The following is a 17,450-nucleotide window of genomic DNA, read 5'->3' on the forward strand; positions in this document are numbered from 1 at the left end:
AATAATAAGTAAAAAATAACAAATAGCAGCTTATATATATATATATATATATATATGAGTAAACATACTTCATTTGTAGAAAATTCTTCATTCTTTAATTATTATTTTACTACCACTGTGGAATCATTCCCAATTGCCATACAAGTTGGCATCTATGTTTTTTATAGTCAACATGAAGTCTATATGAACATTCATGAATTTAAAATTTCCAGTATGCTTTTTAATTCTCGGCTTTACAAACCACTCTTTTGTTTTATTTATTTCTAATCCTGTTCTTGAAAATTATAATAAATTTCCCTATTTTCTATTTTAAAAAAAAGTGCAATGGTTTCATTTATAAATTTGCCCTCATTGTATTTGATGAATCCCTTAATATGAGCCAGAAAATTAGAATTCATTATTGTGATTACCAGATTTTATATTAATCTTATTATTGTATTATTGCTTTCATTAATAACTATTGTTTGTTCATAACTATTGTTTTGTTTAGTGACTAACAATCACAAACGCAATTCTTTCGGTTTCATTTTTATGATACCTTTTTAAAAAGTATTCCTTTTGTAGCCCTTCATATTTAGTGTATGCTTGAAAAATTTTAATGTGTTTCCTCATATGTTTGCCACAACTAAGGTATCCTTTAAGAAGTATGAGCTGGTCACTGTAGCAGAAAATGCTCAAAACTGCATATGCAACAGAACATTCAATCAATTACGCATCAATTTATGTTTGGAGTAGAACTATGTATCATTCCCACAGAACCCTAATTGCAAAAAAAGTTTTATAAAAATGGTAATGATTTAACTTGCGAAATTTGTAATTTTAAAAAGTCTTGTTACAGAACATATATAATTTTGCTCTTAAGAAACTTGCACCTTTCAGTTCTGTATAATGATCTTTGTAAAATATTTCTTAAAAAGCAATAAGTTAAAAAGTTTTTCTATTTTTATGGCGTATACTATACATTTCAATGAACATTTCAGGAGCTGCTAGTCCTTCAACAAGAGCTAAAAGAAGAGCTCAAAGAAGACTTACTAGAAATGAAAGTAGATATCATTCTGGTATGTATGAGATTTAGAAATTCTTTTTTTTAATCCTTTGCTTACTGCTGGTATAACAAGTGGACCAAAATGACAGGCTTAACCATGCCAAAGTGTTAAAATCCTTTTTCTTTTTTTTTCATTACATAAAAATATGAACTGGTTATGTATTTAAAAGAGAAGGGCTTTTTATAAAACAAATTTCTTAAATATTGGACGCCATATTTTTACAGAGTTTTTTTTTGTCATTTAGATTTTTTAAAAAATAAATAATTATTATGTCACATAATAAGATATAAAATTGCTTTTTTTGTGTGGAACTTCATAGATAACCTAAAATATCACAAGTTTAAGACAATGTGAATGAAATAATCTTAAGTTTCATACTGATCTAATATTTTATTTCAACAGATAAGAATGAAATTTCTAAATGTTATAAAATAATGATATAAAAATAAAATTTTTGAGATAAAAAAATAATAATAGGTAAGTTGGAGATTAAATTTTTTAAATTTTTCTTACATCTAACTAATTTGCAATGAATGGCAAGAAAATATGTGTGTGATAATCTCTGAGTGCAAAAGTTTCACTATTAAATAATCTGTATATTAATAAGATTATGAATATGTTATGAAAAATGCGACATTTAAAATTTGGAATATACTATTTTATGATTGTTAATCAGGTAAAAAAAATATTTTTAAATATTCATAATTTTCTAATCAGCTTGATTTCTTTAATTTGTATTTTTAGTTTCAGATGATACTGCTTAATTTCAATTTTTTCTCAGCAATGTGTTTTTAAATTAAATTTTATTCCTTGCACTTAATTTTATTATTTCCATCCAAAACTTCAATATATTGAAGAATAGAAATATATATTTTTATAAAAAATATAAATTGAATCTTAGTAGTTCTAATCATTAAATAAAATGTATTCAAGTAAAATAAGACAAAAACTTCATTATATCTGAACACAAATTTGAAATAAGATTTTGCATTCATATTTATATTATTTTTGTAGAAGTTCGACAAGAAGCTGTACAACAAGCTCTTGCCGCAATGCAAAATAGACCAAAGCCATCTGTTCCAATGCCATCAAAAAGAACATCAGTGATGGCTACGTCACCCTCTAGAGAACGCCATGCATCTGGTAATTTTACATTTAATCATAAAATTTACTCATTTTTGATTATTAATAATCAGATCTATTTTGACTGACTAATTTTGTTATTAAATTAGAAGCTTAATTTTACTAAATAGCTGGTAAGCTATTTAATAAATTGTAATAATGTATTTAATAGCTGTAAGAAAAGGCATCATAAATGTTGCACTGTAATTTGTTATAAAGTATGTAGTTCTGAAGTCCATTATGGTTTGTTGGTGTGAAATAAAAATAGTTTAAAATTCAACATTGGTTTGAAATTTTTACAATAGAAAATTTAAATTTTTTGGTTTGCCAAGAATCTCCCGTCTTTCTTTTTTATTAGCAAAATTCATAAGATAAATAAAATGTTTTTATAAAATAAACCTTTTTTGAAAAATAATACTCAATGACAATATGCAAACTTCACTTTTATTCAAATAAAAATTCAATATGCTTTAAAAATTAGTAGTCTGATTGGTGGAATCATTTGAATAGGATTCAGTCTCAATGGTCCCTAAGTTTCTAAGAATGATGGATCAAATATTAAGATATTTGTGAAGCTTCTAATGTACACCAGTATAGATAGTTTTTTTACATACTTTTTTTAAATATTTAAAAAAAAATTGTGTTGCCCTTTTGTTGGCATTTTTATAAAATATACTATGTAAACCTTAATATTTTTTTTAATAAACTTTTAACATTTTTCAACTTTGAACAATTTCAAGAAAGCTTTAATAAATACACCACTAGAAGTGATTAACTATGCTATGTTATTTACTGTATTTGCTATTTAACGCAAAATATTTAAGTATTTTTCAGTGTATGATTTCTAGAATATATGTCAAGAATATATTGAATTTTTATCAAAGTAAAATTATAGTTTTATAGATATGTTTTTCAATCTAGTTTATAAATGCAAAGATAATGAGTTTTGCTGATTTGCTGCAGACACTATGCCATTATTAATAATTTTAATTGCAACACCAAAATGTTACCTTGCTAAAGTTACTAAAAATTTTAAGTTGTACAATCTAACTGTGCTACTTAACTTTATTAGTGTTGAATATATTTGCAATTATTTTATTTGTTACTTGAATATAAAAGTAAGTCTTTTATTAGGGAAAAAATAAATAAAAAATTCTATATGTAGCGTAATTTTTGGTGCTTATTATTTGTTAATTAATATACAATTTTAGCTTTTCACTACTTTTTATTTTATGCTTTCATGTTCTCAGATTCCTCCTCTGATGATGACAGTGCTCTAAATGAAGGCAGCACACCCGAACAAGAACATCTTCCTTCTCATAATATCCATCAAGTTCCAACATCCCAATCTGATACATCTAGTACATCCTCTACACGTGAAACACCATCTCCTCAGCAATGGTATAATGGAAGACCAAATCGAGTAGATGACTATTGGGTTCATGCTAATATATCAAGTCCTATGACCAATCTGGCTGATGTCATGCAAAATCTCACACCAAGTAAGTTTCGAAATTTTACATATATTCTTTATAAACAATTTGTCCAACTCTAATATTCTGCTTCTGGTCCATTACCCAATATTTCACATATTTCTGATCTACCACCCATTTTTCATTATAGAGAATTTATCCAACTTAAATACTAGCATGTTGCTTTTAATCTTCCACTGATTATTTTATTATTCTTATTTTTTTTATTTTCACATAAAATTGGTCTAGCTCACATTTTCCAGGATTGCTTTTTATGCTCAGCTCAGTTTTTACAGAAATATTCTATGTTATTCATTTCAATTATTTTAATTCCTTGATCCTAGTAGAACATGATTATCATATGATGGAAACTTAAAAAAAAATAGTGGCTTCTATGAAAGTTATTTTTGTAATGTCAGAAACAAAAAAATATAGAAGCCCTATTGGTGAAACATTCATACTGAAAGAGTTAACAATTTACTTAGGTCGTTTTATATTAGACATTTACATGTTATTAAATCTAAATTAAATTATTTTTTCTTAGTTGGTAGTATATGAAATTTTTATTTTTAAATTAGTGAATGACTGCTTTTGCTCAACTTCAGTTATTAGCTTAACTGAAAATTATTATGAACTGATTTTTACAAAGTTTTATACTTTTATTAGTTTCTTACATAATTATTAAAATTCCTATGTTTTAAATTAAGGATAGAGTAGAATACGAATACTTAAAAAATTATGACTTTTTTTCCATTCTTTTAAATAACTGTGTCAAGAAATAAACATAATTTACACTGCTAAAACGCCAGTTTTATGTTGTGCATTTCGTGTGTTATCCTTCTTCCAATGCCATTTTCTGTTGGTTCCTAAAAATTGCCTTTACCAATAATGTTAAATTATCCAGATCTTGCACTGTCTGAAAACATACCGATATACACATTTTTCTAACAGATCAAAATAATTTTTTCTCCACAGAACTCACACTAACTTTTTCAATCTCTCTTTTTTTTTTAATTTTGTTTTTGTCTTTAAAAAAAGACGGAAAAAAAAACTTGTTTATTAGCTGTTTGAAGCAGTTTTGAGGTTCTTTTTCTTCTATCTGTTTGTCCATTTGTCAGTGAAAAGCAATTTCCCCCTTGAGTCAGAATCTGAAGGGAAGTTAAAATATGTGTGGGAGCTTAAATTACAAAATTTGCATGTGGAATTTTTCCCAGCAAACTTCCAAGTTTTGAATCTTCGGAATTATTAAACATTTTAAGAACATTACACTGAACAACTGGTTAGATAATCATTTCTTTTTCTTCGTTCTGGTGATCTGCAGGTTGCTCCTAAAGCAAAAATAAATGTTCTGGAAGCTCTAAATTTGATTTCTACAGCTTTGGACAGTGTCAACTAAAATAAAATGCATTACAAATAGGTTTTAAAAAAGCAAGCTTCTCAGTATCCAATGGGAATAATAGCCCTACAGTACTTGTTTTAGAGAGTTATTCTGGTTGTAAAAATATTCTCATGCTCAATTTAAATCATGTGTACATGAATGCATTAACTTCAAATTTCTTGGCATGCCTCATGCTCAATGAATATCACTTAAATAATAACAATTAAATGCAATTGTGTATTCATTTACTTTAATTTAAGTTTTGTAATAATCGCTTGATGAGTTAAAATATTCCAACATCTTCCCTATTCAATTTGAGCAGGGTATGTATTTAAATGTCTTTAGAATATAAACATTCCTTTTGATGTTAGATCATAGGAAGGCCTTATTCAAATAGTGGTTCAACTCCACTAATTTTATTTTAATACAGTGCCAAAAAGCTTTACAAATGTATTTTTCCTATCTTATCTGACATGTGGTTCTCTCTATTTGTCAGTAGAAATAAGATGGAGGGGTGCTAGTTTTTAAAATAGTATAGAAATGAATTGTACAAACATGAAAGTGGAGCTAGCTCAGTTTCTTAATTTGGGAAGTTGTACTACTATTTAAGAAGACCTTCATATATTATGTTAAAAATGAAGATTTCTCTGTTTTCCCAAAATAGAATGTGAACTTGAAAATTTTAAATTGTGCGAGTTTTCCCATTTTTGAAAAAAATAAATTTGGATAGTATATTGTTCAAGTTTTAAATGTTTTTTTATATTCATTCATTAGAAAATTCCCTTATATCCATTTGAATGTTATTTGTAGTGAGCATTGGCGGGTTAGAGCTATATGATTTTTATATTTATTAAAATACATTTATCTTTTTAGGTCTTAGTGTACAGCCAGATGTTACTAATACATCAGCTGAAGTAACTCGGTGGACATCAGCTGACCATGTTAACCGTTATAATCAAGCTCACATGACATCAGTTCGGATTACACATCATTCTTCAACTGGTTTAAGTTATGATACCGGTAATTAATTTTTTTTCCATTTGTTTCTGAGACTTGTTATTTGATCCACATACTTTTCTTGTACATAAAACTGACAAATGTATTTTTTCTAAGGTACTGGAAAGTGGAAAGTTTCTGCTAAAATCCAACAACTATTAAATACACTTAAGGTAAGAAACATAGATTTTTTAAATGTAGATAAAACATAGGTATTTATTTGAACACTGTACTGTTCATCCATAAGTAATTTATTAAATTATACTAAATTTAGTTTTTGCCTGCTCAATTGTTTTTTTTTTAATTAACATACGAGACAACCTAATTTTTTTTCTATTAATGGAAGTAAGTTTCATAATTGTTTTAAGATTTCATTGATAAAAAATATTGCAACCTCAGTGGTGCTATTAAACTTTGGAAACTACAGGTCCTTAGGACCCAGAACATCCTTATTTTTGGGTATCTTCTTATTAAAAGCGCGTCCTTATGTAAGATATGAATTATCTACCCCTTTTTCCCATCTATTAATATTCACTCTCATAATTATTCTGTCTATTGATAGACAAGGCAAAGAATTTCAAAACAAGAAGAGTTATATTTGAACTATCAAGACTTTTGATTTTGATTAAGACTGATGAAATACCTGCATTAAGGAAAACCAACAATGTAATACTCAGAATTAATCTGATTTTCTTCTTTAGCTATTAATAAAGTAGAAAAAGAATTTTTTTATATCGATGAATTTAAAGTTAAGTTATAATTTTGCCCGTAAAAATATGCTGTCAGTCTCCTTTCCTTGTATTTGAAACGTGTGTCCTAGTGAACACATCATAACTTATTTTTTGTATCCCCTTTACCATTTTTGCATTGCATTTTAGCAGGTAAGCAGAATTACTGCAACCTTATGAGTTTTTTGTTAAAATCCAGGTATAGTTGAGATAGTTTTCATCACATTCATTACTCACTAAGTCTTTATTTGTTAAAACTAAATGTTTTTTTATTTAAATAAAATTAACTTGTAATTTATATAAAAATTCTAAAAACCTTAATAAAGTAAAGAATAAATGTTAAGGATTTAAATTACTTAAAAATTTAAAGAAAGCAAGACATTCAAAGTAAAGAGAATCAAGCTGTTTATAATGCTACATTTGTTCAATTTTATCAAAATTATAATTAAATGCACAAAACTGGAGCAAAAAATAAAAACACTTTTAAAATACGCTGAATTTTTTTGTAAATTATGATTTTTATGCTTTAAATTTGATTATTAGGCGATCAAAATTAGTCTTTGCCATGTAATACAATTTAACATGCATTGTTTGATGTAAAATAGTATTAAAAATAACCTGCTTTTTTTGTTTTTTTTTTAATGTAGGGTCTTAATGAACTTTTTGGACCATAGAGTTTGTTACTTGTAACTAAATATTTAATCACTAGATCAAAATTTAAAATTCTGTATTAAAACTTCTGAAACTTGCTAGAAGACTAAATAATTTGTTTCTGTATTATAAATTATTTTATTTTATTTTATAGAGGCCAAAGAGAAGACCACTTCCAGAATTTTACGTAGATGATGAGTCAGAATTAGAAGGTATTTTTTTATAATATAGTTTTTGTTGCTACTAAAAATCAGAGCATTAATATTTTGTGTTTTTTGAATATTTATTTTGTTTTGTTGGAGATTTTAAATGTTTAATAACTGTAATTCTATCTCTCAACTTAATTTATTAACTTTATATCTAATAGTTTTCATCAACTTTAATTCTATATATTTATAATATATTTTATTGATTTATATATTATATTGCAGCTAAGCAGCTAGATCCAAATGCCCCAAGGCCCGAAGGAAATGTGATGGTACCCATCACCGGTGAAGAATTACTGGTGAGTTTTATGAATATATTTAGCTAAACTATGCACTTTGTAATCCTATCGTTTTTTTTTATTTTATTCGACTTGTTTTTAATGGCATTTGTATGTAAATAGAAAGTGTAAATTCAGTTAATGGTTACTTTTATTGAATATGAACAAAAGTTTCATTGAAGAGATTGCCAAATAATTTGTAATTTTAGTAAAGGGTTCAGTCTACTGTTTTTTATGATAGAAATCTGCTAAAACATTAGCTGTCACAAACAAACTTAGTTTATGATACAATCTAGTTACTTTTCAGGTACAGAAGACTAATTTTTTCCCATGTAATGGAAAAACTGTGCTGACTTGGAATATATTTTATGAATTTGCCTAACTAATACAACAGTTAAAGGGTTATCTAATTTGCTGTATAAATTGATTTCTCTTTATAAGACTAACTGAAGAAGTTATCATTCATTATCTTGCCACATTTTTTTATTATCTTACCACAGTTTTTAAAATTATTTTTGTAGAAAGGAGAGGAATTCTAATTAACAAGGTTTAACTTAAACTTTTCATTATTTTATTCATTATTTCTTTTCATTATTTCAAATTTATTTTTCCAGAATAGTGAGGAACTGTCAAATTAATTTTCTTACTCTGTATCTGGAGAAAAACTATTCATAAAGATCATTAGCTCTTTTTTTAAATCTCCTCTCCTATATCATGTAATTTTAAATCTCCTCTCCTATACCAAATAACATTATTTGGATCATCACTAACTAATAAAAAAACAAGGTTTAGATCTGCCATTTTATTTTTTATGTTGTTTACTGAACCACTTTTTAATGTAAAATATTTTTAGGTCATTCATACTAAAAAATGTGCAGTTTTTTTACAAGCTTGACACTTTACATTGTAAAAATTTTTGGTTAGGAGCAAGCATGCCCGATAATACATTTACAAAAATTCAGCAGTTATCTCGACATACTTTTGTTACTTTCATATTTTTTGTTGTAGTTATTTTCTATATATTTCTTATTTTTTTCTTTTACTTATTTTAGTGCAATTAATTTATTTTATAATAGAAGATTATAAAATATATCACAAATAGATATCACAACTATATTGCTAGATTGAATAAAATTATATTAAATGAAATTACATTAAAGGAAGATGTGCAGAAAATAAGCATTACTTCAAAACACGATTTAATTAATTACCCATTTCCTTATTATTTACAAATTGTAGCTATAGCTCTTCACTTATATGGCGACATATGTTTATTTAAACTATATTCCATATATATTTCTCTTCTAATGCAAAAGTATAAGCTGTGTCTTATAATTGATTTATTTATCTATTTTATTTTGGAATAACTTGCCCTAAATTCTATAGTGAAGTCGACCCATATCTGAAGTTTACTTAGAATTTGAGAAATTTAAACATAGCTTTTTTTTTTAAAGCAGATCAGTAGGCACAATAAAAAAAGAATTTAGCCCATGTCTTTGAAATGGGAAGCAAAAGATGTCTAGTTTCTATCTGATGGTTGCTGCTAGTACTGAAAACTTAAATTGTTGCGAATAGCATCAATTACTTTTGTTATGTTGTGAAAAATAAAAAAAGTGTCTAGTAATGCTAGTTTAAGGTAATCTGATTGTAACTTCATTATTAAAAACTCTCAGGTACAAACTTTCATCAACAAATAAGAGATTATATGCCATAGATATATATTTTTTCTTACATTCCTGTTTATAAATAGGAATTCTTTCCACCTATTATGAAAAAAAATTAAAGTGTATATTAAAAAAAGATAGGTTTTAATTTGACATGAAGTTTATGTTTAATTACTTTGAAAATAGAATGATAATATATCACTTAAATATGATAATTTTAATACTTAAATTTATTTTTAAAACACATAAGTGTTTTTTTTTAAGGCTAGGTATTCTAATAAATTAATTTTAAAATATCTAATGTAACATTCGTAGCTGGTTAAAGTTTGCAAATCTCATTGTTATAGTTTGCAATTACTGAATAAAATTTTTTATATTTGTATGTATGATAATCATCAAATTATAATTTTTTAGGTCCCTTCTGGTTTGCCTCTAACTTGTGAAGCGGCAATCAAAAGGTATGGCTCTGGAACATTTAAAGCTCCTGCTGCTACTGTTTTAGACACAACAGGCAAAATAAGTAATCCTTTAACTTATGGTAAGTTTTTATGTTAGGTTTAAGTTTTCATATTAATAGTATAAATAATTTACTTCATAATTTAGTTAAATGATGCAAATTTCTTAGTTTCTTCGTTATCATTATAATGCAATTTTTGTTTTGTAATTAAAACACTAATTTTGTTATTTTAAAATTTTGCAGGTAAATTATTAAGCAGATCTCAAAAAATTGGTTACAGTCTTTTAAATAAAATTGGTCAAAAAGGAGAAGTTGGAATTAAACCTGGTGATCGAGTAAGCTTGATTTAAAGTTATTTTTCATTCCCCTACATGCAAATGATTCAAAAGTTTATATGAAATGCCATGTTGTTCCACTTCTCTTGTGGAGGAGCTAATAAAATGTTGGCATAATTAACCAAAATTCTGAAAGCTTTAGTTTTTAATTGTCTACCATTCAATAAAATATTTGTTTACTGCATATAGTTTTTAATATTAATTATTGTTTAAATTATTATGTTTATGAATCAATTTTAACGAAATTTTAATTAGGCTGTAATTTTTTTTAACTTAATTTAAATCTGTTTTTTTAATTAAAATCCCACATTTTAAGCAACAGTTTTTGTTAGTTTTGATTTTTGCATAATAAAATTGACTTAGCCTTATTTTAAACACAATTAATATTTGTGTGGCTTTTAAAAGCTAAATTTTTTTGCTTAGACTTTTGTATCTAAAATGAAACTATTTTTATTTTCATTTTAGTAGTTTAACTCTGAATTGTCTTTTCTACATTATAATATGTGTATATTTGTTTAAAGAAACAGATATATCATATAAATATTATAACATCGAAAAAGATTTAACTTGTCTGGCATTTCAAGATTGTTTTAGATTTTACATTTCTAAATAATATTGCTTTTTGAATTTATTATATGCAAAATTTTGTTAACTGTTTATGTAAATGATATTTTATTTATGCTATAATTTATTTTATTAGGTGGCATTGGTGTACCCTAACAGCGACCCACTTTCATTTATGTGTTCATTTTATGGGTGTGTCACTGCTGGAGTAGTACCTGTTCCTATTGAAGTACCACTTACAAGAAGGGTATGTTTCTATTTGGAAAGTTTTAAAACTATATATGAAATTTTATTTCTATTTAATCCAAATAATTGAATTTCTTTATTCATGTCTCTAGGAAACTTTTATGTCAAATTTTATTTTGTCAATGTTCCATTATTTTGCTAGCTCATCTTTGTGTTTGTCATCCTCATCAAAATTTAAATATTTACTGTTTAGGATGTATCTGTTAGGATGTAAATTTAAATATGTACTGTTTAGGATTTATTGCATTTTGATTAGATCAATTTCCTCTTTTCCTTTAGGATGCAGGTTCTCAGCAGATAGGCTTTTTATTGGGCAGCTGTGGTGTAAATTATGCCTTGACATCTGAAGCATGTTACAAAGGCCTTCCGAAAACAGCTACTGGTGAAATCCACACATTTAGAGGTAAATGTTTATAAAATTAAAAATTGCTTAGTTATGCATCATTTATGAGAAAATGAATTTGTAAATGTAATACATCCAAAGTATCCGACATATTAAAAATGTTTCAACCATATACTTTTTCTTGTTTGTGTGTCATATTTTTTTACCTATCTTGGAATTTTGAGTGGCAATGCTCTTCCAAAATATTATTATAACATTTTTAGACATAATTACTATAACATTTTTAGAAATATTCAACGAAACTTTTTAAATAAATTTTAAGAATTTGAAAACTATTTTTAAAAATAAATAAGCTTAGAAGTCCTTTAATTTTTATTGAAAATTCCCTTATATGTTTCCTATTTGTACATTCAAATGTCTTTTTGAATATTGAAATGGATTTTTATAATTGCAAAGGATATGTGAAATTATGATTTTATAGATGTTTTAACACAAAATTGAATATCTAGTTACTAGTTATTATCTAAAATGTGACTAATAGAAAATTTAAGGGTAAAGCAAAAGGATCTTATTGTATACGAATTTTTTATATTTATTCTTAGTCACAAATATTAAATATTCTCATTGTATGATTGTCTCTAAATTTTGATTTTAAACATTTTTCTGGGTTTAAAAATGTTTTGCTGAAATGTTTTAATTGCAACTTTAGTGGTAAATAAGTGGAATATTGTTATATGAAATAAAAAAAATATCTAAAACAGAAATTGGGGAAATTCTGCTTTAAATAAAGTTTACTATTATTGATTAAAGTTATTTTTTAAGTAAAATATTTTGTTTCTTACTAAAACTTAAACTACCTTTATTCCACATTATTAATTTTATTATTTCTACATAATTTAAAACATTTAATACATAATTTTATTTATATATGTATTTTAAACAAATAACTAAAGAAGACTTGAATTTGCTTTATGCTGTAAGAATTACAGATGCCTGTATTGTCCATAACTTTGCATTTGAGCATTTATTTTATTATAGGTTGGCCTAAGCTCAACTGGGTTGTTACGGAACATCTGAGTAAACCTCCTAAAGATTGGATGCCACCTTCTAGACTAACTGAGGATACACCAGCTTATATAGAAGTAATATATTATTATACTTTTTTTTTAAACTCACATGTTATTTTATTTACCTACATGGACTAGCATTTATAAGTTTACTTTAATATTTGTAGTAATTTTTTTATATTTTCCTGCTACAATTTATTTTTTAAAGTTTTCAAAATGCACTAATTTTAAAATTTTACTTGAAGAAAACAATTATCAATTGAAAATTCTCTTACATGGTTGTAAGTTTTTTTTTTCTTCTTCAAATTTTAGTATACGGTTGATAAAGAGGGAGCTATGAAAGGTGTTGCAATCACTAGAATCGCCACTGCCAATCATTGTCGAACATTGACAGCTGCTTGTAACTATACAGAAGGTCAATAAAACATCTATATTCTATCATACATATAATGTAAATCATAGGATTATGCCTAATTATTTATCTTATACTTATTTTTAGGTGAAGTCATGGTTTGTGTCTTAGACTTTAAGAGAGATGTTGGCTTGTGGCATAGTATCCTTACGGTACGTTATTTTACTAATCTGAAGGTTTTTTGGGTCTCAACAGATTTGTGTTATATTTTAAACTACTATTAGTAAATTAAACTTTATAACTATTTATAAAAAGTGTTATTGGGGTTATTCAGATTTTATTTGTACTTTTCGTGTTTCTGTATGCATTTCGTCTTCGCCTTGCATTTAGATATTTAATGCTTTTTTATTGTTGTAAAATGATGTTTGCAAGCTTTTTAATGCAAATTTTCACTCTGCATTAAACTCAAAAATTGTCCTGTTTGTTTTTTCAATTTGTCAGTCATTAATATAGTTTCTCTGAAAGTATAGTTTTTAAAAGAGTTAATTATATTTTTATTTTAGAGTGTTCTAAATGGGATGCATGTAATATTCATTCCTTATGCTTTGATGAAAGTAAATCCTGCTTCCTGGTTAATAATGATTACTAAATTTAAAGGTCAGTTAAAAAAATTTTTAGTTTTAGCTTTATGTATTTTAATCATTTGTTTAATTCTATGTTTAAAATCCCAATCTAAATATTTGTTATTCTGTATAATTTTAGCAAGTGTTGCTATTTGTAAATCAAGAGATCTACATTGGGGTTTATTGGCTACAAAAGACCACAAGGACGTTAATCTCAGTTCTTTAAGGTTGCTTCTTATTGCAGATGGATCAAATCCTTGTAAGTTTTGTTTGTCTTTAATTTTATTGCCTTTAATTTTTTTTGTGTATGACCTTATTTGTAAATTTACACTAATTCGTAGGGTCCTTATCATCATGTGATCAATTTATCAGTGTGTTTCACAGTCGTGGCCTGCGTCCTGATGCTGTATGTCCTTGTGCAGCTTCTCCTGAAGGACTCACAGTTTCTATAAGAAGGTTTGATAATAAATATTGTTTTACCCCAATTTATAATATGACTCTAATATTATATATCTATCTTAAAAAATGTGAAGCATGTCAATTATTAAAATTCCAAACATTAAGTTAAATTAAATAGATATTTCAAGAGATAAAAAAAGTAATTAATTAGTTGCATTGCATTACTCAACCAGAGCTATCATAAGGGTAGGGAATGTGAGGACTCAATACCTATTGCCTGTGATGATAATTTTTTTAATAATTATAAAAAAAAAATTTAAAGAGTTATTTTTAGTATTGAAATTTGTAAACATTGTCTTCTATTTTATCATATAGATGAAATGAAAAGGCAATAGTCTCCTCATTTATATAGGCCCCACATTTAAAAAAAAATCTTTTAAATAAAAATTATGTAATTGGAAAATAAAATTTATTTGATCATCTTAAAGTGGTTATTTGTGGCCCTTAAATTCAAAACCCTCACTTCTAAAGGCTAGTAATGTTTATTATATAAAATGGTAAACTAAAAGAATGTCAAGTTTGCATTTAGGAATCAAATTCAGAATGAAAAAATTACACCTATTTAAGATTAGAGGCAAAACAAAAATCTGATGTAAGAAGCAATTCATTTACCTGGGAACAGTGCAGAAAAAATATTTTAAGGGCCCACAAAATGTTTTTTCTGGGACCTTTTTGAGACAGTTTTTTTTCTAAAAACAAATGAATGGCTCACCTAGTTTTTTTTTTATAATTACAAATGAATGGCTCACCTGTAATATAATATTTCTAATTTACAAAATTATTAATCCAATTTTTACTTATTTATTTTTATTAAATTATAAGATCTTATTCAGCCGCGGTTAATTACAGTATTCTTGCCCATTTATTTATGCATTCTAAGTTATTAGATTGCACAAAACATGAAAGCTTCTCATTGACTATGTTAGTTATTTTTATTAAATTTGAAAATATCATATAATTGATTTGGTGATTATTTTTTATTAATTGTTATCTTAAAATAAGCATATGCTATTCATTAATAAAATATATCTTATCTAAGTTTTCAAGAAGATGCTAGACAAAAATATCTTTTTTAATCTTAGAAGATTGCTTAACAATTTTGAAAAGCAAGTCGTAGCCTTGTTTAAGTTAATTAGAGAAGTTGAATAATTATAAATCGTTAATATAGTTATGAAAAAATTCTTAGGAATAATGAAATAAATATATGAAATAAAATATATGAATAATAAATATATGAAATAAAATAGCCTTTTGTCAATTCACAAGTTCAAAAAAGTGAAACAAGAATGTTTTTAAAATCTGATCATACGCTTCATTGTATCATCCCAACAAGAGTGTCAGACATATTTTGATATCCTCACCATGTAATAAAAATGGCTGTTTTACTCAAATTATGCTCTTATTTTTAAGAATTTATGACTTTGTTCTAATCTTTGTTTTTCTTATTTGATGCTTTAAAATTGCATAACATCTTCATATCTTTGTTTTGTTTTTATTTATTAATTTTTATAATCATAAATTGTAATCATCAGGCCTGGACAAATTTTGGGACCTGTATCCTGTGGTCGTGGAGTACTTTCTATGTCTGCTTTAAGCTATGGAGTCATTAGAGTTGATCAAGAAAATAGTTTAACATCTTTAACGCTTCAAGATTGTGGACAAATAATGCCTGGAGGTAAAACTTTTATTATAAGTCATAAATAAAAATTAGAAATCTATTCAGAAATTTGTTTTTAACTATATTTTATTTGAAATTTTTTATATAAAATAAATTTTTGGTGATTTTTTATCATTTAAAATTGTAATATTGGATTAAGGGGAAACAACACATAGAAGCCTATAAAATAGATGTTTAAGGCGTTCCTTGGCGTTTCACTGTTATTCTGAAGTACCTGATACTTTTTTGCACCAGTATAGTAATGCTATTTGAATTATTTTATATGTTTTGATAAAACTTATACCTAATTATTTTATTTACTTCTTTTATTTCTAATTTTTTGCAACTGTTAATCTCAGAACAGTCATTCTTTTTTTAAAGGACTAAATTTTATGAAAAGTTGTTACAAAATAAAGCTATAATCTAAATCCTAATATATTTGAAAATTTATCCTTTATAATTTCTGGTTGCACTTAATGTTTAAAATTTGTCTTAAAAAGACAGTACCTTAATTGTTTATGTAATTTTTTTAAATAGCTTATTCAGCTATTGTCCAAGTGAATGGTTTACCATTTCTCTGCAAAACAGATGAAGTCGGAGAAATCTGTGTATGCTCATATGGAACTGCTTCTTCTTATTGGGGACTGCAAGGCCTTTCCAACACTCTATTCAAGGTAAAAATATTGAATTTTTTTTCTAATTTTTAAAAAGCTATAGAAATTATTTTTCAGATTGTTAAACTTATATTTTTCTGTATTTTTAGATGCAACCTCTGTTTTCTGATGGACAGCCTGTAAATGATCAAAACTGGGTTAGGACTGGGTTACTAGGATTTATTGGACCAGTAAGAAAACATAGTTTTATTTTAATTTACTTTTACTAGTTTCATTTACAAAATTTTATTAAAATTTAATTTTCATCTTAAGAAGAGGAAAATATACTTTTTTTTTTTTTTTTTTTTTTTTTTTTTTTTTTTTTTTTTTTTTTTTTTTTTTTTTTNTTTTTTTTTTTTTTTTTTTTTGTCTAGTATCATGTTCATTCTTTTGTTTAGTTCGTTTACCTTTCTGATTTCATGATAGTATCAATTAGGAACCATTTCAGAAATAAATAATAACTTAATCTTGACCACATTATCCAAAAGTATGATCAATATCAATAAGGCTGAATAGATTGATAGCATTTTATCTATCAATTTATTTTAGTTAGCCTATTATACACAATAAAAAATCGTTTTCTTGGAATTTGTCAGAAAGAATTGGTCAAAGCTATTATTTTGAAAGTTTGCATTTTTAAGTATTGTAATAAATAGATTATATTTTTTTTCCAATGCCCACCTGGAGAATGAACTTACGTCATACAGGCATATGAAGGGCATATTTGTTGAACACTCTGTCAGGGGCACCATATTAGTTGGGCCAGTGTTGCTCCGACAGTAAAGACAGATAGTACAGATAATGAAAAAACACCTGTGTCGTGTCTGGGATTTGAACCCAGAACCTTTCTGATGCAAGGCCAGTTCTCTGACTCCTACACAGGCCGGAGGGCATAAATAGATTATAATTCAGAGTATTTTAAAGAAAAATTATCATTTGAATATCTATGATAACTGATGCTGCTTATTTTTCTTTTCAATTTTCATGTTCTATATATGCTGTGTAAAATTAGTGTTTGCTTGTAATTAAGTTAGTATTCAATAAACTCCTTGTATAGTAATTTCTATATATTTTTTTTAAATTAACGTAAGAAATTACATTATTTGTTATAAAATTATGAAATAGATATCCTGGAAAACTATCATTTCTCTAT

The 17,450-nt window shown here is 26.0% G+C and overlaps 1 protein-coding gene across 6 annotated transcripts in view; it reads left to right on the plus strand.

The window, feature by feature from the left end:
* LOC107436641 (disco-interacting protein 2) overlaps positions 1–17,450 on the plus strand; it is a 190,082-nt gene that overhangs the window by 146,670 nt on the left and 25,962 nt on the right. For all 6 annotated transcript variants that reach the window (XM_071188297.1, XM_071188296.1, XM_071188299.1 and 3 more), the window contains 20 exons: positions 981–1,058; positions 2,061–2,189; positions 3,419–3,670; positions 5,892–6,038; positions 6,132–6,187; positions 7,548–7,605; positions 7,825–7,898; positions 9,956–10,079; positions 10,242–10,333; positions 11,034–11,144; positions 11,423–11,546; positions 12,525–12,628; positions 12,866–12,968; positions 13,053–13,117; positions 13,469–13,562; positions 13,668–13,787; positions 13,870–13,984; positions 15,520–15,662; positions 16,182–16,318; positions 16,408–16,488. In XM_071188297.1, the coding sequence (XP_071044398.1) occupies positions 981–1,058; positions 2,061–2,189; positions 3,419–3,670; positions 5,892–6,038; positions 6,132–6,187; positions 7,548–7,605; positions 7,825–7,898; positions 9,956–10,079; positions 10,242–10,333; positions 11,034–11,144; positions 11,423–11,546; positions 12,525–12,628; positions 12,866–12,968; positions 13,053–13,117; positions 13,469–13,562; positions 13,668–13,787; positions 13,870–13,984; positions 15,520–15,662; positions 16,182–16,318; positions 16,408–16,488 (2,207 nt within the window). The remainder of the gene's footprint in view (positions 1–980; positions 1,059–2,060; positions 2,190–3,418; positions 3,671–5,891; positions 6,039–6,131; positions 6,188–7,547; positions 7,606–7,824; positions 7,899–9,955; positions 10,080–10,241; positions 10,334–11,033; positions 11,145–11,422; positions 11,547–12,524; positions 12,629–12,865; positions 12,969–13,052; positions 13,118–13,468; positions 13,563–13,667; positions 13,788–13,869; positions 13,985–15,519; positions 15,663–16,181; positions 16,319–16,407; positions 16,489–17,450) is intronic.

This window comes from Parasteatoda tepidariorum, chromosome X2 (assembly GCF_043381705.1).
Source record: "Parasteatoda tepidariorum isolate YZ-2023 chromosome X2, CAS_Ptep_4.0, whole genome shotgun sequence".
In the NCBI taxonomy this organism is placed as follows: domain Eukaryota; kingdom Metazoa; phylum Arthropoda; class Arachnida; order Araneae; family Theridiidae; genus Parasteatoda; species Parasteatoda tepidariorum.